At 44.9% G+C, this 21,670-nt stretch overlaps 2 protein-coding genes across 6 annotated transcripts in view; one reads left to right on the top strand and one right to left on the bottom strand.

The window, feature by feature from the left end:
• map3k21 (mitogen-activated protein kinase kinase kinase 21) overlaps positions 1–21,670 on the bottom strand; it is a 27,382-nt gene continuing 5,712 nt past the window's right edge. For 2 of the 4 annotated variants that reach the window (XM_089012836.1, XM_089012835.1), the window contains exons 3-12: positions 17,938–19,463; positions 9,134–9,314; positions 8,233–8,381; positions 7,983–8,158; positions 7,390–7,630; positions 6,430–6,552; positions 5,499–5,649; positions 5,315–5,409; positions 4,146–4,913; positions 1–3,578 (exon numbers count right to left, since the gene is read on the bottom strand). In XM_089012836.1, coding sequence (XP_088868962.1) covers positions 3,295–3,578; positions 4,146–4,913; positions 5,315–5,409; positions 5,499–5,649; positions 6,430–6,552; positions 7,390–7,630; positions 7,983–8,158; positions 8,233–8,381; positions 9,134–9,314; positions 17,938–18,709 — 2,940 coding nt within the window. In that variant the 5' untranslated portion in view covers positions 18,710–19,463 and the 3' untranslated portion in view covers positions 1–3,294. Of the gene's footprint in view, positions 3,579–4,145; positions 4,914–5,314; positions 5,410–5,498; positions 5,650–6,429; positions 6,553–7,389; positions 7,631–7,982; positions 8,159–8,232; positions 8,382–9,133; positions 9,315–17,937; positions 19,595–21,670 lie in introns of those variants that run through there. The other 2 variants (XM_089012838.1, XM_089012837.1) reach the window with 2 other exon arrangements.
• pcnx2 (pecanex 2) overlaps positions 20,844–21,670 on the top strand; it is a 21,762-nt gene continuing 20,935 nt past the window's right edge. For both annotated transcript variants that reach the window (XM_089012832.1, XM_089012833.1), the window contains exon 1: positions 20,844–21,401. In XM_089012832.1, the coding sequence (XP_088868958.1) occupies positions 21,249–21,401 (153 nt within the window). In that variant the 5' untranslated portion in view covers positions 20,844–21,248. The remainder of the gene's footprint in view (positions 21,402–21,670) is intronic.

A 21,670-nucleotide genomic window follows, 5' to 3' on the forward strand; every position in this document is an offset into this window, starting at 1 on the left:
ATATATATATATATATATATATATAGGGCCAAAATTACAACATTGCTGACGAAGCCTCTTGGATAAGAAGCGAAACGTCCAACTCAAAGAAGTACAGATGACGGCTAAAGAAACATTTTCATGGAAACAATGGAGGTGGGAACTGCTGTTTTGGTTAGCAAAACAGTTTATAAGGCCACATTGTTTGCATATTTGCTAATTGTTTACCTTTTTGTTTCTAGTGGCAACGGGATACGCATACTGTAGCAGGGTTTCAATCAATGGCGAGGGGGGCGGGGTTTGAAGAAACGCAATGGGAGTATTTAGCGCTTTCCATCAATGTCAGATGAAGGCAGTTAGCTAGCATAGCAGGATTTCACATTGTCAAATCAATCACGTCAAATGTGATTTGAAAACATACTTTGTATTGACACACTTGCGTTATGGGGGACGTCATACAAAACAAACGAGATCATTTTGTCAAATGGGGCAAACGTTGCATCATCAGTCCTCATTGAAATGTGTGTGTGTAAAAGGGGCGTTTACAATGGTACAAAATACAAAATGGAGCCCTTTATTTTGATCCTGAGGAAGCCATTTTTGTGGCCGCTATCAAAGATTCCACCCCAAAATGTTTTTAATAAAAGTATAAAAAGGAAAAGAGGCCCCGGTTTTGGGAGCGCTGGTCACATGACGCGCCGCATCGTTAACGGCCAAAAATCATTTGGGACCACCTGGGAAAAGTCGGCATCATGTTTCGGAAAAAAACATCCACAAACGTTTATTTGTTTTCTACAGAAGAGCTTTAGAGCCAGCTTGAAATATATCTTTTTTTGGAGATGGGCTATTATTCTGACAAAAAAAGGCACACATTTGCTACATTCAAACTCGCACATTTGCTCGATTTATAGTCACAAATTTGCTACATTTAAAGTTGCAAATTTGCGAGTTTCAAACTCGGAAATTTGCAACATTTAAAGTCACAAAATTGCAACATTTGAAGTCACAAATTTGCTGGATTTAAAGTTGCAAATTTGCCAGTTTCAAACTCGCCAATTTGCGAGTTTCAAACTCGCAAATTTGCTAGATTTAATGTCACAAATTTGCTGGATTTAAAGTCGCAAATTTGCTATATTTAAGGTCGCAAATTTGTGAGTTTCAAACTCGCAAATTTGCTACATTTAAAGTCACAAATTTGGTTGATTCAAACTCGCAACTTTGTTAGATTTAAAGTCACAAATTTGCTAGATTTAAAGTCTCAAATTTGCGAGTTTTCAAACTCGGAAATTCGCTAGATTTAAAGTCACAAATTTACTACATTTAAAATCACAAATTTGGTGGATTTAAAGTCGCAAATTTGCTATATTTAAAGTTGCAAATTTGTGAGTTTCAAACTCGCAAATTTGCTAGATTTAAAGTCACAAATTTGATACATTCAAACTCGCAAATTTGTTAGATTTCAAGTCACAAATTCGCTAGATTTAAAGTCGCAAATGTGCGAGTTTCAAACTCGGAAATTCGCTACATTGAAAGTTGCAAATTTGTGTGTTTCAAACTCGGAAATTTGCTACATTTAAAGTCACAAATTTGCTGGATTTAAAGTCACAAATTTGATACATTCAAACTCGCAAATTTGTTAGATTTAAAGTCACAAATTTGCTAGTTTTAAAGTCGCAAATTTGTGAGAAATTTTCCTTTTTTTTCCTCAGAATAATGCCCCATCTCTAAAAAAAATGACAATATTTCAACTTGGCCCTAATGCTCCTCCGTAGTTTTCCCCTTGTGTGCGATTCCTTCATTTTTTTTTTTTTTTCAACCTGCGCTTCCTTCCGGGGCCTGCGGGCGGCACTTTGGATGCTAATCGGGCACAAAAGAGGCTGCTGTCCTTTGCATCTGGAAGCGCCGCCACCTAGCAGCACTGATGCTAATAGGCTATTTACACAAGTGGCCAAATCGAGTCGACCTTGGCGGGGGTTAATGCATGTACAGTACTGTTTGTTTTCGGCTATTAAATTAGGGATAAAAAATAGAGATATAAATACAGGAATGTATTGTGAAAGGCAGCGGCGGTCAACGTTTAGCTGCACCGGCAACCATCGGAATTCAAAACAAAAATTAAAAAATACAATAAAACCCTCGTAAGCGCCGGGGAGCAACGTTCAGGTGTCAAACTGATTGAGTCTGTTTTGGCTTCAGTTGCGATTAAAGATTATGAAAAAAAAAATAAAAAATTATAAGAATCAAATGCGACACATTGCACATTTTACGATAACCGCTAGCCAAAAACTGAGCTGCACTGTTGAGCGTTACATATCGACTTTAATCATGGCATTTATTGAGTAACCAAATTATTCTGGTCAATTTCATCGCAGGGTATTGTTTGTCTTGTGGACATGGAAAACTTAGCATTAAAGCTAACGTTAGCCAAATTCAACGCAAGATTAGCTAAAGTAAGCTAAGCCGCTAAATCATTACGTGAAACATTCTTGACTTATTTCTGCCTGTGAGATTAGAAAATCGTTGCAGTTGATTTCGGTCACTTTGGATATGGCGTTTATTTGCAATTTTTAGCTCATGTTAGCATAGCTAATAGGACTTTAAAAAAAGCATAACGTAGCGCAATGGTGTCAAACTCATTTGTTGCCGTGGGTCACATTGTAGTTACGGTTTCTTGCGGAGCCGTTCTGAATTTGGGGAAGCCATTAGAATGTTTTATCCTCTTGAGATATTTCATATAGCGCGCAACAAATTGATAAATAACTAGTTTACAAATCTGAAGTCAAAAATAATGATGTAATGTTATTGTGGTTTACATACGACAATTTGACATTTTCGTTCCGAATTTAGCAAGCATCATTGAACTTGACGTGCTCGATTTGCTTTCGCGGGCCAAATAAAATGATGTGGCGGGCCAGAGTTGGCCCCCGGGCCTTGACTTGGACACCAGTGCGGTAGAATGACGAGGAAATTGGCAATTATGGTTCAGAATTGCTCGTTTGTGGTCAATTTTGTCATTTTAAAGTCAAAACTAATGACTGTTATTGTGGTTTACACACGACAATTTGACATTTTAGTTTGGACCTTAGCAAGCATGAAGGAATTTCACAAGTTTGATTTGCTTCCGCGGGCCGAATAAAATGATGTGACGGGGCCAAACAGATGAACAACGGATACTGGCTAGCTATCTAGCTAGCTATCTATTATATATGGAGGGAGAGGGCTAGCTAATTAGCTAGCTAGATAGATCGATGAATAGAAGCCAATCATCAGCACAATTTGGCAGTTTGACACCCGCAATCGTCCCCGCCGCAAGGCTTAGGAAAGAAACTCTTTCTCCAACTCGTAAAGACTGGGCCTGGCGGGCGAGCTCTGGATGCGGCACAGCGGCACGGTGCAGTCGCGATTCTGGCCCTCGGCGTCCATGTCCAGCAGCGAGCAGGCCTGCGCCGCCTTGTCGCCCGAATAGTGACCCAGCGAGTAGCTCTTACCCAGGCGGGCCACCAAGCCTCGCGCGTGCGGTTTGGCCCAGAAGGAGACGGGTCGTGTGTTCCTGGTCTTCTTCGGGGCGGTCGGCGGCGGCAGGCTGGGGAGGCCGTTGGCTGTTGCGTGGGCACAAGGAATTGACTAAGTATATGTTTCATAGCAAGCTATCCAGCTAGCAAGCGAGCTAGCCCTGTTTCGCTCTTGATCTATCCAGCTAGCTAGCTCTCTGTTTAACCATCTCTCTGGTGAGCTAGCTCTCTCTCTCTCTTTTCTCTCGAACCATTTATCCAGCTAGCTAGCTCTGTCCCTAACCATCTCTCTTGCTAGCTAGCTTGCTCTCTCTTTCTCCATCTATCCAGCAAGCAAGCTAGCTCTGACTCTCTCTGTAAGCATCTATCCAGTTAGTTAGCTAGCTAACCAGCTAGCTCTCTCTCTCTCACTTTCTCACCATCTGTCCCGCTAGCTAGCTAACTGACTCTCTAATCACCTATCCAGCCAGCTAGCTAGTTCTGACTATGTCTCCCTCTCTAACCATCTATTCAGCTAGCTAGCTAGCTAGCTCTTTCTCTCAGTTTTTTTGTCGAATGAGGAAATATTTCTCGTGATGTAATTGGGCCAATATTGTGGTGTAAATTTTGGCCCAGTATTCCACGCCGAAGTTTTCAGACGGCGTAACGACTCACCGTCATGGTTGTTGTACTTTTTCCGGCGCAGGCGCGTCCCCGTGTTATGGTTGAGAAGCTCCGGCGGTTGGCTTTGGGTTGGCGGGGGCTGTTTCTTTTCAACGGGCGGCGGCGGGGCGATCCGAGGGGCGTCGACGTGACGAGCGACGGGCGGCAGGTCCACCTTGGCGGGGACGAAGCGCGACGGCTCCGCCTCCGACGGCAGGAGACATTTTGTGGGCTGAGACTCGGCCACGGAGGCGGCGTTGACGTGGGGGTTGGGTAGGCGGCCCGGCGAGGCCTCGTCCTTGCGAGGGCGGCCGCCGCTCGGCGGGGAGGTGCTGCGTCGGAAACGGGTGGCGCGTTGGAACAGGCCCTCCTTCTTCTTCTTCTCCTCCCGCGGCGGCTCGCCGTCTTCTTGCGCGTTCCGGAGCGCCTCGCGGATGTCGTAGCCGAGCGCCACGGACGCCAGCAGCGAACCGCAGCCGTACAGCGCCGAGTCGGTCTTCCGCCGGGGCGACGTCCTCTTCAGGCTGTTGGTGGGCGTGAGCTGCGGGGTGGTGGAGGCGGAGGAAGTGGAAGTGGTGGCGTAGGGGTCCTCGGGGGTCTCCGTCGGGCCGCCGGGAGCGGGCGGCCCCGCAAGGCCTTCGCCGCAGGCGCAAGGAGCCTGCTGTTCGTCCCGCCACAGAGGTAGATCCAGATACACCTGGTTGGGGAACTTGAGCTGCTTTGGTTTGGAGCTGCCGTCCAGGCCCTCCTGGAGGAAAGCCTCGTCTTTAGCGCTTCCTGCTGGAGATTGACAACAAGGACGCATTTCAAACGGAGACGTTTTAGTTAGCAGTGGCGAGCCGTGCATTTCATACAAGGGCCGTCAGTAGTGCCACGTCTGAATCGAACTATTTGATGACGATACATTTACTGCAGCTACAGCTGCGACTCATAAAAAGTGCTCAAAGAAGAAGAAGAAAAAAAAAGAAAAAGAAGAACAAGATGAAGAAGAAGAAGAAGAAGAAGAAGAAGAAGAAGAAGAAGAAGAATATTTCCAAGCCCCTTTCAAAGCTCTTAAGCACACTTGAGACACAAAATGGAAAGCCGAAATCCTCATGATGGTTCAAGTATTGCAAAAATTTCACGTTCAAAGCAAACACAGACACTGAGCAAAGTGGGGAGGGGGTGAAAAACAAACGCACCTTGTTCAGCAAAGAGAGCGGCGAGCGGGACAGACTTTTGCGACTTCATTAGACTGGTAGACCAAGGATTGCTGCCGTCGGACAGGGGGCGTACCCTAAACACAAAACACAATAAAAAAAAAAAACAAAAAAAAACGAAAGACAAGAAAAAAAAAGGCGACATGAACAAAGCGAGCTTACTTACCTCTCAGTCGCGGCGGGTCTTTCCTTGCTCTGCACCGAACTGGGGCCCCAAGTTCTTCCTTTCTTCTTGATGCCTCTCCGAAAGTCGTCAAACTCCTCCGGCCTTAAGGGGGCGCTGCGACCCCACGTGCGGTTGCTCTCGTCCTGCGTGACTGCGGGTGTGCAAAGACACCTTTTCATCGATATCTTAAAATAACCAAAACTAGGTGAGTAATACAAAAAAACATGTAAGGACTAGTAATGTACTCATTCATTTAAGTGTGTAACCGTTTTTATAATATAATGAAATGAGAAAAAAATTGAGTTAATTCCTAAATTAGATGAGTCTGGAGTTATCTGAGCTTGAAATGGGGACGGCTGTAGAAAATACAATACATGAACCTGCTATAATAATAATAATAATAATAATAATAATAATAATAAATTTTATTGTCTACTTCTTCTTTTCCTTTCCTCTTCCTCTCCTCACTTTGCTGCTGTGAAATGTAAATTTCTCCAGTGTAAAACTAATAAAGGCTAATCTAATCTGATCTAATCTGATCGAATCTAATCCTTTAAAATGCCACAAAATGGCGCTCGGGTGTATCGGAATAGTCAAGAAGAGCATGTGGGTACAGTCGGCGATTTTTTTTTTCTCCCCGAACGGTGATCCATAACGGGGTGATGTTGGCCAAAAGGCTAATCTGGCCGCTACGTACGCACGTCAAAGCCGATCAACTCGTCGCTCGAGCGGAATTTGTTCCAGTTGTCGCATGACCGTCAACGCGTGACTAACGACGTTAGCGAACTGTGCAAACAACTGCGACGGCTAGCTTTTGTTCATCTGCACGGATTTTTCGCCGCCATTTAACAGGCAGACGTGTGGATTTGGATACTCGTTCTGGGAAAAAGAAGAGATGAGGTGGTGAGGGGGGGAGAAAAAAAAAACTCACGCTGAATAGCTCGTAGGCGGGGGATGAGTGTGGGACTGCCGGGAGGAGAGGAGCTGGTACTGTGAAGGCTCCGCCTCTTGTCCATGGAAGGCGATGCCTGCACTGTGATTTTGTGCTGGAAGTCTAGAGGAGATGAAACGGATGTCAAGAGCTAGCTTGCGCGCCAATACAGTGCGTAGCGTATCTCAGAATACAGGGATAACTTGGTTTACGAACTTAATTGGTTCCCAGTAAGACAAAAAGTGTGTATCCCAAAAAATGATTCCCCATAGGAAACCATTAAAATGAGAATAATCCGTTCCAAGGTCCCCATAAAACATATTTTTCTACTTTCTAAGCCTTAAAACTACACAAAATATACCTTGTTTTATGTATAATAAATGTGCTATGGTATTCTAATTAAAGAAATAAACTGTACTATATAATAATGTTGTTTTATTTACCTTTGTGATGGCCGTTGATGGCTTGATGGAAAGAAGTGGCTGGTTTCATCAGCATTAAACACTTGATGAGCAACGTAGCCTTCTTCTTTCACCATCTTCAGGAATGATCCCTAGTAGGTGCTTTCTGTGCGATAATTATAAACGAGTCCAAATGTCTCTGTTTTCTATCCATTTTGTCACTCTCTCTGTCGTCTGCTTGTCTCTTTTAAACCACCTCCCCTCAATGCTGCATTCTTGACCAATCACGTGGCTTTACCCGACGACTGGGGGCGGGGAATAGAGGCCAAAAAAAAATGTCGGCTCGTTCGCAAAGGACACATCACTCATTGTGGCAGCTCCGTGTGTATCCCAAAAAATAGTTATTACGCCAAGGTAAAAAATTCATAAATGTAACGTTCGTAAACCAAGGGGTTCGTAAACCGAGGTATCACTGTAGCTCGAAAAGCTACCGTTTGTAAATGATCGGATGGCAGGATGTTTACGTTCAAGAGCCCCGAAGGCCTTCATGGCTACCAACCTGAAGGCAAGCTAATGCGGTTGCCATCTTTAAGCTTGAGGCGGGAGCGCTTGAATTTGCCCTTGCGCTTCTTCACGTTAGGTTTGTCCTTGTTGAGCTGGAAAATGAGGATGTTGAGCTCACGCTCCAGGACGTTGATCTCCCGCTCGGCTAGTTCCTGCTCGCGCCGCTTCAGATGCTCCTCCTGGGATTTCTGCTGCAGGGCCGCCCGCGTTAGCTCTTCTTCGCGGGAACGGAGCTCCTGGGGAATTAGCAATAGACACATCACAGAGATTTTATTGATGCTTTTCATCATGGCGGTTCAAATCCAGCGTCGGAGTTTTATGAAGATTTTTATGAAGCTTTACGGCTATATTCCATTTTTTTCCCGTTACCTGTTATCCTCGTAAGCCTGGGAGGATAATTCGCGAAAAGCAGCTTAATGGCGGAAACCTTTGTAACCACCTACCATCTACATCTCAGATTACGCGAGGCTGCTCAAGAGAAAACGGACCGATGTCGTGGCTAATTCGCTCAATGGGCTAATGCCCCTTTCTTTCTCCCCTCGAGCTAACTAACGTCTCTGAAAAAATCTGCCCTCCATTTTTCCAAACCTTCTCTTTGGTCCTGAGCTCATCAAACATCTCCTGGATCTCCACGCGCCAATCGTCCTGCATGATGTGGAAGGAGTCCTGCGGCATGGTGGCCATCACCGCCTCTTCGATGGTCGAAAGCTGCTCCAGGATGCAGGAGAAGGATGGACGCACGTGCGGGTTCTGGTCCCAACATTCTGAAAAATTAAAGATGGCTGAATTAGCCAAATGACTTTTTTTTTTTTTTTTTTTGGGGGGGGGTGTTATTTACCTTCCATGAGCCTCGCGAAGGGTTCGGGGCAGGTGGAGGGGATTGGTAATGTTAATTTATTGACGGCCACTCCGTAGGCAACGGCAAGGCCGTCGATTCCTCGGTAAGGCACCTCCCCGGTTAACAACTCCCACAGCAAAATGCCGTAGCTGGAGGGCAGACAACAAGTAACGTTCACAAACGCACAAAAATAACATTTTGGCAAGATTAATATGGGTGACATATAAAGTGATTAAAAAGTTCCATTTGGTGGGATGCAGGGTCATAGTTACCGTATTTTCCGCACTATAAGGCGCATATAATAATGACATATCTTACAACTTTTTCTATGTACAGTGATCCCTCGCTACTTTGCGGTTCACTTATCGCGGCTTCAGTGCATGGCGGATTTTTTTTCAGGGGAAAAAAACCTTTTTTTTATTAATAGCATGCAAATGTGCAAACAAACAAAGTAAAAGAAACAACACTGCAAACAAAGCAGAATAAAAACAAAGACACTTGCTTTGAACAGCTCATGGAGCATTCTGCTTTTAGAAATTGGGCCATGTCGGTTTATAAAAATCTTCTCGCTAAAAAAAAAGAGAGTTACAACAACTACCGATAACAATGTTCTTCTCTCGGAGAGAAAGACTCCTTCAGTAGAAAAAGACGCTACAGCGCAGCGGAGTCAGGACGAATAGGCGCAACAGCAAGATATTGTCAATATTGATCCATATATACGGCGCATCGGATTATAAGGCGCATGGTCAGCTTTTGAAAAAAATTAAAGGCTTTTAGGTGCGCCTTATAGTGCGGGAAATATGGTACACATTGATGGTGTTGAGTTTAAAAATGGCCGATTGGCTCGGGTGGGGGAAGGTGAGGCCAAAAATAAATAAATACAAATAAATAAATGTCACACCTCCAAACGTCACTGCCTTTGGAAAAAAGAGACATCCTGATCACTTCGGGGGCCATCCAGGAGTAGGTGCCCGCCGCTGACATCTTGGTGGTTTTATGCCATTCCCGAGCAAGGCCGAAGTCGGTGATTTTCAATGTCTTCCTCCCGATGTCGTCGTTCTCGATTGTTTCCAGTAACAGAACTGAAGGCGGGAGTGGGGGGGGGGGGGAGGGGCAAAGAAGACGGATTTCATCAATATTTTTGTCAATATAGTATTTTATGCACTTAACACAGACAACTAAAAACCCAAAGTGGCCCGGTGAAAGAAAAACAAGCACCCCAAACGCGTTGAGGTGGAAGAACAACAGCATCCAGAGTCGAAAGACGTGGCTAAGGAAATGTTAGCTGATATCCACGGTGGCCAAGAGCGGTGCGCGGCTCATTTGTTTCAGTCAAAGCGGACACCTGACAGCACCACAATGTGGCCGTCCTCAGGCCCCAAGTCGGAGGGGGAACCCTGAAAACCCGCCTGGAACTCGACACCTGGTCTTGCGTGACAAGTACAAAATACAGTGATACCTTGGTTTACGAACTTAATTGGTTCCCAGACAGTGTGTAAGGTGAAAAGTGTGTATCCCAAAAATTAACTTCCCATAGGAAACCATTAAAATGAGAATAATCCGTTCCAAGGTCCCCATAAAACATCATTTTCATACTTTCTAAGCCTTAAAACTACACAAAATATACGTTATTTTGTGTATAATAATTGTGCTACAGTATTATAATCAAAGAAATAAACTGTACTGTATAATAAAGTGGTTTTATTGCCCTTTGTGATGGTCGTTGATGGCTTGATGGAACGGAGCGGCCGCTTTCATCAGCATTAAACACTTGATGAGGAACGTAGCTTCTTCTTTCACCATCTTGAGGAATGATCCCTTGTAGGTGTTTTCTCTGCGATAATTTTACCTTGTTCCTCATCAATTGTGTTCTGTTTAGCTGGGTTGATAGCTTTTTGCATCAAGTGTACAGATGGCTTGTACGGGTTATTTGTGGAGCCTGATTGATGGGAATTTTAACCTTGCAGTCTACACTCTGCCTTTGATCTATCAAAGTTGAAACGAGTCCAAATGTCACTGTTTTCTATCCATTTTGTCACTCTCTCTCTCGCTCTGTCGTCTGCCTGTCTCTTTTAATGTTTAAACCACCTCCCCTCACTGCTGCGTTCTTGACCAATCATGTGGCTTTAACCGAAGACTGGGGGTGGGGAATAGAGGACAAAAATGAGTTGGCTGGCATTTTTAGGAGTTAGGAGAACGGACTCGTTTGCGAACGACACATTACTCATTGTGGCGCACCGTGTGTATCCCAAAAATAGTTTGTATGCCAAGGTAAAATGTTCATAAATTTAACGTTCGCAAACCGAAAAGTTCGTAAGCCAAGGGGTTCATAAACCGAGGTGTCACTGTAGCCAGATTGAGGCGACATGCAGAAAAGAACCGTTTTTGCTGGGAAGGGAATCAACATTTCGTATTTCATGCTGCTGAAATTCAAAGTCGCAACTTGACAGTCAAGCATGACTTGGGCTATATGCGCAGCGTTACGTGAGCAAACCTGAAAAACAAGGTAGCGGAAAGGATTGGCAGCGTATTGCTGCCATGCCGAGCATAACTGAGGGTTGATGTCATGATGCCTTGAAAATAAACACGCTAAAAATGTTACAGTAGGACAAACGAGTGAAATTTCTACATGGCAATTAGATGTAAAAGTTGCACGCCCCAGGCGTCCGGCCAGACGTTATTTCAGACACTCTTTCAAGACACGGATTTCAAAATAAAGTCCAAACGTGTTACATTTCAATGTTTGCAACATGTAATCAAGTGATGTCAATAACATTCCAAATCTTCTTTCCCCCGAAACTGCTGCTCAGCCATGATTTTCATGTAACCGGGCAACCGGATGTAAACGTAGAGTGAGGTGGCGGGGAGGTAAATACACCTTCGCTCTCGACTGTCGTCAATTTGCCAAGCGCCATAAAACATTTGAAGAAGGAATAAACAAACCACGGCAAAGTTCAGACGTCCGAAAGCTCAAACGGCAGTTGCCTAAGCGACGTGAGGACTATTCGCAACAGTAAAATGTTTCATACGCTATGTAAAAAAAATATTGTTTGGGTGATCTTCTAATTTATGGATTGGCAAATATTTTTAACTTTAACTTTCTCAGTACAGTTTATTTCTTTAATTACAATACCATAGCACATTACATTATACATAAATATAATATATTTGGTGTAGTTTTAAGGTTTATTTAGTTGAACATTATGTTTTATGGGGACATGGGAACGGATTATTTTCATTTTAATGGTTTCCTATGGGAAATTAATGTTTGGAACACACACTTTTCGCCTTACACACACTTTCTGGGAACCAAAAAAAAACATGTTTTGAAGTCGGCAACTGGAGATGGCAATGCCCACGAGGCGGACGGACCACACCCCCCCCCCTCCCATATGATAATCCCATCTTGCAAAAAGGGGATCTTCCTGGTGGGCTCGTGGAAAGATCACAAGCTTCAAAGTAGCTTCTCACGCTTCTTTCTATCAGCTTTGCCGCCTCAAGGTCCAAAAATAAATACAATACAATACAATGCATATTGATTTATATAGCGCTTTAACAACAGCTGAAGCTGGAGCAAAACGTTTAACTCATTCACTGCCAGACGTGCAAAAAATGTGTCCATTCCAGTGCCAGGGTTTTTGTCATTTTCACTCAAATTTCATCAGGAAAAAAAGAGTTAATTCCTAAATTATATGAGTCTGGCGTTATATAAGCTTGAAATGAGGCCGGTTGTCCAAAATACAATGGAATACATCCACATTGGTTTATATAGCGCTTTAACAACAGCTGAAGCTGGAACAAAGTCCTAACATGGAAAAAAAAAGCTAAATGCTGCCCCCTTGTGGAAGGGAAAAAACATTGCCAGAGGTCAGGCCAGCACTTTATCAGCACCAGAGCATTAAAAAAAAAAACTAACTAATTCAGGAATGGCCCTCTATATCGTATTTTCAACTCCTAAATACATGTGTGAACGACAGTGAATGAGTTAATATGGACAGGTATCAAAAAGGAGAGATAAAGCGGTCACAAAGATAGTAGAGAGTTGGAATCATGCTGAGTCGAAGTGAGTTTTGCTTGCTAAATGTTCAGTGGCAGGTCATTCTCAATTTGAAGGTCATCAAATAAAATTTTGACGGGTTCGTTTTTGGAAAAAAAAACATTCATCTTGTCTTGAAACGACATTTTAATCACATTCAGGCCAAGAAAACGAAATAAACGAAAAGAAGGGAAGAGCAACGTTAGCTGATGACGCAATCTTATGCTAGCATAACCGAGCACTGATGCAACCCTGTAAAAACTCAGACTGCTGCCCTGCTAACTTGACGTGGCGCTATTTTGCTAGCTGTGTCAACACACTTAAGCTCGAGTCCACCATGGGGGATGGGTAATGAGGAGGAGGAGGGAGGGGGGGGGGGGTGGCTTCCTGTCGTAAGCTAGCTGAACATTCCCCGACTGGGCATTCCGGCCGGTAGGAAAAGGATCATGGCTCGTGGCCGCCTAAATCCATCTATCACGGTCACTTGTCACCCCCACCCCCTACAAGCCCTCAGGCTAGCTTGCCGCACATATTAACCTGTAACCAGGCTAATTATAGCTTCACAAACATAAAGAGGTATGAGACTGGTACTTTTTGGTTTGGGCAGTCTCTACGGTCGCCTGTAAAGGGGGCTTGGGGGGTTTCCGTACTGATTGGTTGTTTGGGAGGGCAGCCCTTGTCATCTACGGGCCCTTTTTTCCCTTCAACGCAACAATCGGTGCAGTCAGGGAGAGGTCGTAAAAGACACAGAGAAAGCAACCCCCCCCCCCCATTCTCTTGTCACAGAAAAGACAGACAGTAACTGTGTCACCGGGGGGAGTTGTGGGAAAAATTGGCCTTCAACACCTAGCACCCCCCCCCCCCCCCCCCCCCCCCCCCACACCCCTTTAAACACTCCCCCGACCGCTTTGGTAGCTTTCCCACTGAGGCTGTGTCCATCGCGCACGTACGCAGGTGCATCATTTAACATTAAAATGGGGAGGGAGTTATTAGCTATCTATCTATTTGCTGTCTATTAGCCATCTAAATAACTAGCTGGCTATCTAGCTAGCTATCTATTTGCTGTCTATTAGCTATCTAAATAACTAGCTGGCTATCTAGCTAGCTATCTATTTGCTGTCTATTAGCTATCTAAATAACTAGCTGGCTATCTAGCTAGCTATCTATTTGCTGTCTATTAGCTATCTAACTATCTAGCTGGCTATCTAGCTAGCTAGCTATTTGCTGTCTATTAGCTATCTAACTAACTAGCTGGCTTGCTAGCTATCTATTTGGTATCTATTAGCTATATAACTATCTAGCTGACTATATATCTAGCTGTCTATTTGCTGTCTATTAGCTATCTAACTAGCTGGCTATCTAGCTAGCTATCTATTTGCTGTCTATTAGCTATCTAACTAACTAGCTGGCTATCTAGCTAGCTATCTATTTGCTGTCTATTAGCTATCTAACTAACTAGCTGGCTAGCTAGCTAGCTATTTGCTGTCTATTAGCTATCTAACTAAGTAGCTGACTATATATCTAGCTGTCTATTTGCTGTCTATTAGCTATCTAACTAGCTGGCTATCTAGCTAGCTATCTATTTGCTGTCTATTAGCTATCTAACTAACTAGCTGGCTAGCTATCTATCTATTTGCTGTCTATTAGCTATCTAACTAACTAGCTGGCTAGCTAGCTAGCTATTTGCTGTCTATTAGCTATCTAACTAAGTAGCTGACTATCTAGCTAGCTATTTATTTGCTGTGAATTAGCTATCTAATCATTTTTCGACTAACTCACTTTAGAGGTTACGTCGGAAGTATTGTTTTAAAAAAAGGCTTTCGAAGGGAGCCCCAGCATGAAAAAAAAAAAACCCCGACGGAGGGTAATGATAAAGGGGCAACGGGGAGGGGGAGGAACGGCCAAGGAGGAAAAATAAGCGAGTAAAGGAGGCGAACCACCCCCCCCCCCCCCCCTCTAAGTTTGTGGCCATAAAAGAGTAGCGCTGCTCTCTGGGAGATTAAATATGAACGGAACAAAACAAAACCAGGGCTTTGGGACCCTCCGAGTCCTGGCCATTCTTTTGGGCCGCAGTAACCTAGCAACCGCTGCTTGACCAGTCCATTGTGCAAACGTATGTTAAGCTTTTATCCCTCATTAGCAACATTCCTCCCCCGCGGGCTGGGATTTTACAGATTAGCTGAAAAAAAAAAACACACAAAAGGAGATTGGATAAATCTTGCTGACTTTCAACATATAATCATTGATCAAATAGCCACATGTTTATCTGGAGCGCCGACGTATACGAAGGGAGTTGATCAAATGGCAAGTGGATGGAAGGGCGGGACTTGCGGCGGATTTTCCTTCACGCTGGGGAATACACACACACACACACACACACACACACACACACACACACACACACACACACACACACAAAAAAGTAAAACGCAAAAAAAGTTTAAAAAAAAAATCACAGGAACTTGTCCAAGTTAAATTATTAATATTTTTTTTTCTTGTTCGGGTGCGCTTGAAGAGAATCTTGGCATCCAACAACCTCCTTTAACGGTCTTAATTTGTAAAGTTAAATTAAAAAAATGTTTCTTTGAACTGTCAAGAATGACTGACAGATCACATATTTATCATGACATTTTTTTAAAATGGTTCTGTATCTCATTCGGTGTCAGCCATTTTGGATGATTTTTCAACACTCACTGAATATTGTGATTATTTTCACATGGAATCCACAGAATGAAAAAAATTACGAAAAAAAATTAAAAAAAAGTACCCAAAATGCATTGTGTGTCGCTTTCACGGGCGTTCCCTTCGTGACATCACTTCAGGCATCGTCATCAATTCGAAAACAAGACTTTATGAATATCCAGCATAAAATATATCTATACGCGGTGGAATCTTTGTAAAATGCGCTCGGTAGAAGTCATTTTACAAATGATGGACGCAACTTGTCCGGGGGCGTCGGTTGTCCTTTAAAAATGAGCTAAATGAGCTGTCGGCTCCGGCGGGGGCCTCGATCCTGCACCAGATCGCGGTAAAGTGGCAGGACAAACAACACCGCGCTTGTGTGTTAGCAGCTCGGCATCTGCAAAAGTGGTTTGTTTATATTCGCCAAACATCCGATTAGCCGCGACCATTTAAGTCTTTTCTCGCCATCTGGGCGCTAATTAAGACGCGTCTTTGCCATCTTTAAGAGCTACGCTGGTCTGATTGAATACCTAGAAGCACTAAATCGCCACGGTAGGGTGAAGTTCAATTTGGATCATTCCTACAACCGACTTCTTAGGCAACATAGGCTTTGTTATGCTGATGAGGTGATCCCGGATCAAATGGGGCAATCAGGCAAGTCGTAGACCCCATACTCAGGCAGGACAATAGAAGTAATCAGTGTAGCTGCAGGGAGTAGTGCTCTACTCCCCCCAACCTGAGGGCAGGGACCAATCATAGCAGAGTCTGGCGCCGCCACGTCTGGACAGTAGGGATTTTAGTCAAAACTACCAGCAAAAGATTTTAGTTAGCTGACGAAGCCTCTTGGATAAGAAGCAAAACATCTGACACCTTTCAAAGAAGTACAGATGATGATTGTAGAAACCTTCTCATCGATTGTTGTTGTTGTTTACATGGGACAATTTGAAATTTTGCTTGGGACTTGAGCAAGCCTCATGAAACTTGACATGCTCCATTTGCTTTCGCGGACCGTATAAAAGGATGTGTCGGGCCAGATTTGGCCCCCGGGCCTTGACTTTGACACCAGTGCGGTAAAATGACGAGGAAATTGGCAATTATGGTTCGGAATAGCTAGTTGGAGGTCAATGTAGTCATTTTAAAGTCAAAAATAATGACTGTTATTGTTTATATGGGGCAATTTGAAATTTTGCTTCAGACGTTTGCAAGCATCATGGAACTGGACATGCTCAATTCGCTTTCGCGGACCGAATAAAATCAAGTGTTGGACCAGATTTGGCCCCCTTGCCTTGACTTTGACACCTGTGCTGTACAAATTCGGCAGCGAATGAGTTTACTGGACTTAAAAACTGGTCACGTGACCATCGGAACTTGCGGTATCCGATCTGCTCATGTGGCAAGAACAAGCGTGTGTTGACGTTTGTTCAATCACTGCGTCTATTTGAACAACAAGTTGGAGGGGTGATGGTGGGGGGTCGTGGAGGGGGGGGGGGGGTCTAAGGGGGGGTGCTTGGCTGGTGTGTGTGCTAAAGGATAAGGGCAAAGGGGGGGGGGGGGATCATCCCAGCTGTGCAAGCGAACTTTATTTCACATCCCCTCGAGGACGCACACGGACTTTAAGTGCATACAGACCTCAGGTCCCTAATTGGAGAAAGTGAACCATTTCTAAAAAGCCTTTCTAAAAGCAAAGTTTCCTTCTTGTGGGATTTCAAAACGAAAATGGAATAAAAGAATGCAGGTTACCTTCGTGGAAAAGTAAAAATATTCATGGTTTCATTGAATAAACAATTATCATGCAATACATCAATTCATCAACGAGCCCCAAGGTATAATATTTTCCTGTAATATATTTAAAGGACAACCGACGCCTCCGGACAAGTTGTGTCTATAATTTGTAAAATCACTTCAAATGACTTCTACTGAGCGTATTTTACAAAGATTCTGCTGCATATAGCTATATTTGACCTTTTAAGACTCGTGCTGAATATTCAGGAAGTCTTGTTTTCGAGTTGATGACGATGCCCTAAGTGACGTCACAGAGGGAACGCTCCTGACCGAGAAAGTGACACACAATGCATTTTGGGTACTTTGTTTAGTCTGAAAACTTCGTGTTGATCCGTGTTGATGGCGAAATAACATAAATAACGTGATGGTGAATCGCTGTGTGTTGCACCAAGACTACTATTTGATACTAGTTGACAGAAATTCGCAGCAGACAAATCAGCCCATTTCCAACGGAGCTTGGGTGCCATCTTGTGCATTTTCTGGGATGCTACATTGGAGTCCAGATGCCTCAAAATGAGACGGAAGGACTTCTTTAATTGATTGCAAACATTTATGCTTTCCTCTTCAGAACTATTTGAATCATATTCATAACTGGATGAGTAACAAGAAAGCATCTTCTCCCAATCTGAACTCTCTGAAGCCATTGTTTATTCTGGAGCAAGGCAGTTTGTAAAGGAGTATCCTGGCGTGACGTCACCAACAAGGGGGCGGGACTTTCTGAATCTGCCCAGTTCCGAGCTCATTTTGTGGCAATTTTGGGACACTTTAACTCATTTTTATTGGTGTTTTGAATTTGACAAAAAATATCATACTGTGTGTTTTGGGTATTTTAGATTATATAAAACGTTTTCCTGATGTCAGTTAGGAAACAAAAAATGTGTTGGTTGTCCTTTAAGCTCCTAACCAACCAATTTTGATTCATTATACAGTAAAGTCTCGTTATATCGATTTATATCGATTCCATTTAATGCATCGTGCACAAATTATTTTTTTCCTTGAATATGTAAGTTATGAAAAGTTACGGTATGTAAGTTATGAAAAGTTACTCCACACATCAGGCACAGGGTGATTATTTAAAGAAAATCAAGGCTTTTGGGTGCACTTTATACATGGTAAAATACGGTAATATATGGACACGTGACACGATACTATTATTTGCCCTGAAATGAGGCCTACATACTGTGTGTGCCAAGTGGTGTTCTTACTGTTGCTGGACTTGAGGTCTCGGTGGATGACCACAGCTTCCTCGTGCAGGTAGTGCATCCCTCGCGCAATCTGCACGGCCCAGTTGACCAGGATGTGCGGCGGGATTCGCCTCCCCGTCAGCGCCCGGTTCAAGGTGCCCCCGCGGGCGTACTCCATGACCAGGCACAGGTTGGGCTCGTCCAAGCACACCCCTTCCAGTTTGATGATATTGGGGTGCTGTAGCATGGAGAACAGCTTCGCTTCTTGCTTGACGCTGGCCGCCGTGGCGGTAATGTCCTCGTCGGGGTCCTGCCGGGCCGCCTTCACGGCCACTTCCTGGCCTTTCCACGTGCCGCGGTATACTTTCCCGAAGCCCCCCACGCCGATAATCTCCTCCAGTACCAGCTCGGTGAAGGGGATCTGGACGGGGGATGCGGGAACCCGCTCCCGGACGCTGGCGACGGGTAGGCGGTAAATGGCCGGTTGGTAGGTGACATAGTTGGAGGGGAAGATACCCACACGGTGGTTGATCTTGCCCGTCCACCAACCTTCGTCGCCTGAGATGGCCGCGTCCTTGGACAGGACCTCCACCACGTCGCCTCGGCATAAACTGAGCTCATCTTCCCCGCTTGCCTCGTAGTCATACGCGGCTGTCCAGAGCGACCGTGTCGGGCACAGCGGGGCCGAATGAGCCCACGCGTGCGCGGGGGAGTCTGTCCAGGCATGTGCCTTCGTCCCTCCACCGCCCGGCCGCCCTTCACCGTTTGGGAAAGCGGCCTGCGAGACATCCATTTCTCGGTGGTCGTAATGGCACCATAGGGTGCCGGGGGGCTTAAGAGGCTAAATTAAAAGAGCAAATGGTGACTTTTCGAGCTTTGCATGGTGTTGCGTGGAGTTTGTTTTTTTTTTCGTGAAAAGGAGGGGGAAATCCCCGCCTGGGCTTTTTAACACTGGCCAAAGTCCCACGGCGAGGAGCGTCCCGCAAGGGATTGTAACTTTATCCCACTCCACTCCGTCGACACCCGGCTAGCAGTGTGTGTGTGTTAACGCTCACTAAAAGTTGACTAAATGTTCCACTTAGTCAAGTTAATAAACGTCACAATGTCCATTTTCGGAGTTGAAACGTCGACGGGAGAAACATTAACCAAGTGTCCCACAACAAGTGTTCGATGCTAAAGCTAACGCCACCGAGGCTTCGTCACAGGTGCCGCGGGGGAGGAGGTGCACCTGCCCCCCGGGAATAAGGATGCGGCCGCCGAGCGACGGCTTTCCCCTCTTCAAAGACGACGTTTAGGGTCACTTAGCCGTCGTTTGGCCATAACTCAGACGTGTTAAGACACTCGTTCGTTCCTCTTTCAGATTGCGACGAAGTTCCCACCGCATTCCACACATGCGCGCGCGAGGCTAACGGCTTAGCTTGGTTAGCTTCCGTGCTTGGAGCGATTCGGTGGCTGGTAGAAAAAGTAGCGCTTCTCGTCTTCACAACTCCCGGCAAGTCCTCATCGGTTCTGGGTGGGTGAACTCTAAAAAAATCCAATCCAACATCCTGAAAATAATAAAGTGGAGACGTTTGTTTTTTTAAAATAAGTAAAACGCGTAGAAAGGAATATCAAAACAACCAAATCGTGTTGGAAGTTAGTCGCTTGTCGGAGTTTGGAAGACGAAATGGGGTGACTGAGCGGCGGATGGGAGAGAGAGGCGAGGATGGGGGCGGGGCGGGGCGGGGGGTGGTTGCCTTGCTGGTTGCCACTCTCTGATTGGTGGATTTGGTGACACGTGACTATACAATAGGAGGGAGGGGGTAGAGCCAACATTGGAATGTGAGAGGAGAGCGCGCCGAATTCATGGAGATGATGGCAAGAATGGAGCGTCCAGATTATGCACATTTAATCACAAATTAAAATGTGTACATTTCTCCACTGCGAGACTAAAAAAGGCTAATCCAATCCAACAATAACAATAATTATTTTGGCCATAACTCAGCCGCGTGTGGACACTTGTTCCTCTTTCAGATCGCAACGTTGCGACAAAGTTTCCACCGCATTCCACACAAGGCGCTTAATGCTTTTGGGCGAGCTGGCTATCTGGCTATACAGCTAGCGATCTACCTGGCTACCTAGCTATCTATCTATTTGCTATCCATAAACTATCTATAAGATATCTAGCTAGCTATCTATTAGTTATCTATTAGCTAGCTAACTAACTTTCTATATTTCATGTATCACCATAACATTGAAAAACATAAAAAAAAACTGTATAGTGCCACTTTATCAGTTTTTTTTTTGACGACGATACTAGTGCAGCGTGTTCTACCGGAAACAAATTCCTTGTGTGTTCTACATACTTGGCAATAAAGATGATTCTGATTCTGATTCTGATAATAATAATCCATTTCATTTCTAAGATCCTTTCAAAACTCTCAAGGTCACTTTACAGTCACAGGACAAGTTTTTTTCTGTGGGTGAGCAGTGGCAGCCACACGCGCCAGCGTTCACTCGACCCGAAATAACTCAGATAAAAGCTATCTAGCTAGCTAATAGCTAACCAGCAAGCCAACATCCAGCTACTCAGCTAATAGCCAGTTAGCCAGATAATAGCTAGCAAGTGAGCCAGCCAATAGCTAGCCAGCCAGCCAACAGCTAGCTTGCCACCCAATAGCCAGTTAGCCAGCCAGCTAATAGGTAGTTAGCAAGCCAGCTAATAGCCGGTTAGCAAGCGAGCTCTTATTTATATTACATCATAGGATCGTTACTGTCTGACATTCAGTAGCAAGACATAAATAAATGAGATAATTTGGGTGCCCCGCCCCAAACCAATTTGTCACACCCAGTTAATACAAAAAATGTCTAATCTATATAGCATCCTGCTACATTATGATACCGCGTACAAGTGCATAAAATGTTACAAGCTATTCTATTCCGCAAAACGGTGAAGGTGGGAATCACATAATAGGAGAGCGGGAGGAGGGACGGATGGGAAGGGGAAGGGAGGCAAGGACCGAGGGTGGGAGGAAGGGGGAGCCAAGGGGGAGGAGGCGGTCAAATCTGCGCATCTGTCGAGCTAGCGAGAAAGAGACAGAGCGACGAAGGCGAGCCGAGCAGGATGAGGACAGCGGCGTTGGGGATGATTCACCCGTCGACGCCGGGATGGGAGACGCCACGACGAGCCGTGAGGGAGGAGCTAAGTGGCACGAGCGACATGGAGGCGCGTAGCCTCTTTATTGTATTGTAGCCGAGCAGAATTCAACATCGACACCATTCGGCCCACCGACCTGAACGAGGAGGAGGAGGCGGTGGAGGACGAGGAGGAAGAGGAGGAGAGGGAGGTCGAGATGGGCTCCCACATTGCTCAGACCCTGCGTCAGGGCGTGTGGGCATCCCTGACCGGGGGTTGGTACCATGACCCCGAGCAGAAGAAATTCAACAACTCTTGCCACCTCTATCTTTGGATCTTCCTGCTCATCCTGCCGTTGGCGTTACATCTGGTGAGTTAGGGGGGCTTTTTTTGTTGTTGTTATTTTTTTTCACACCTTCTGACATCATCCATTGTGTGTTTAGCAAGAATAAGAAAGCGGTATTGTTGCCCCTCTCGGCGCATGTGACAGTATAAATAAACTGCTGCCATCACTGTGAACGCATGCTCATTGTCTGTGTGTCATTTAAAGGACAACCGACACCATTTTTTTCTTTCCTAACTGACATCAGAAAAACGTTTTCTCGCATCTAAAAATAGCCAAAACACGCAGGCTGATAT

Source organism: Hippocampus bargibanti, linkage group LG13, assembly GCF_051943395.1.
Source record: "Hippocampus bargibanti isolate YZ-2025 linkage group LG13, ASM5194339v1, whole genome shotgun sequence".
Taxonomy (NCBI): domain Eukaryota; kingdom Metazoa; phylum Chordata; class Actinopteri; order Syngnathiformes; family Syngnathidae; genus Hippocampus; species Hippocampus bargibanti.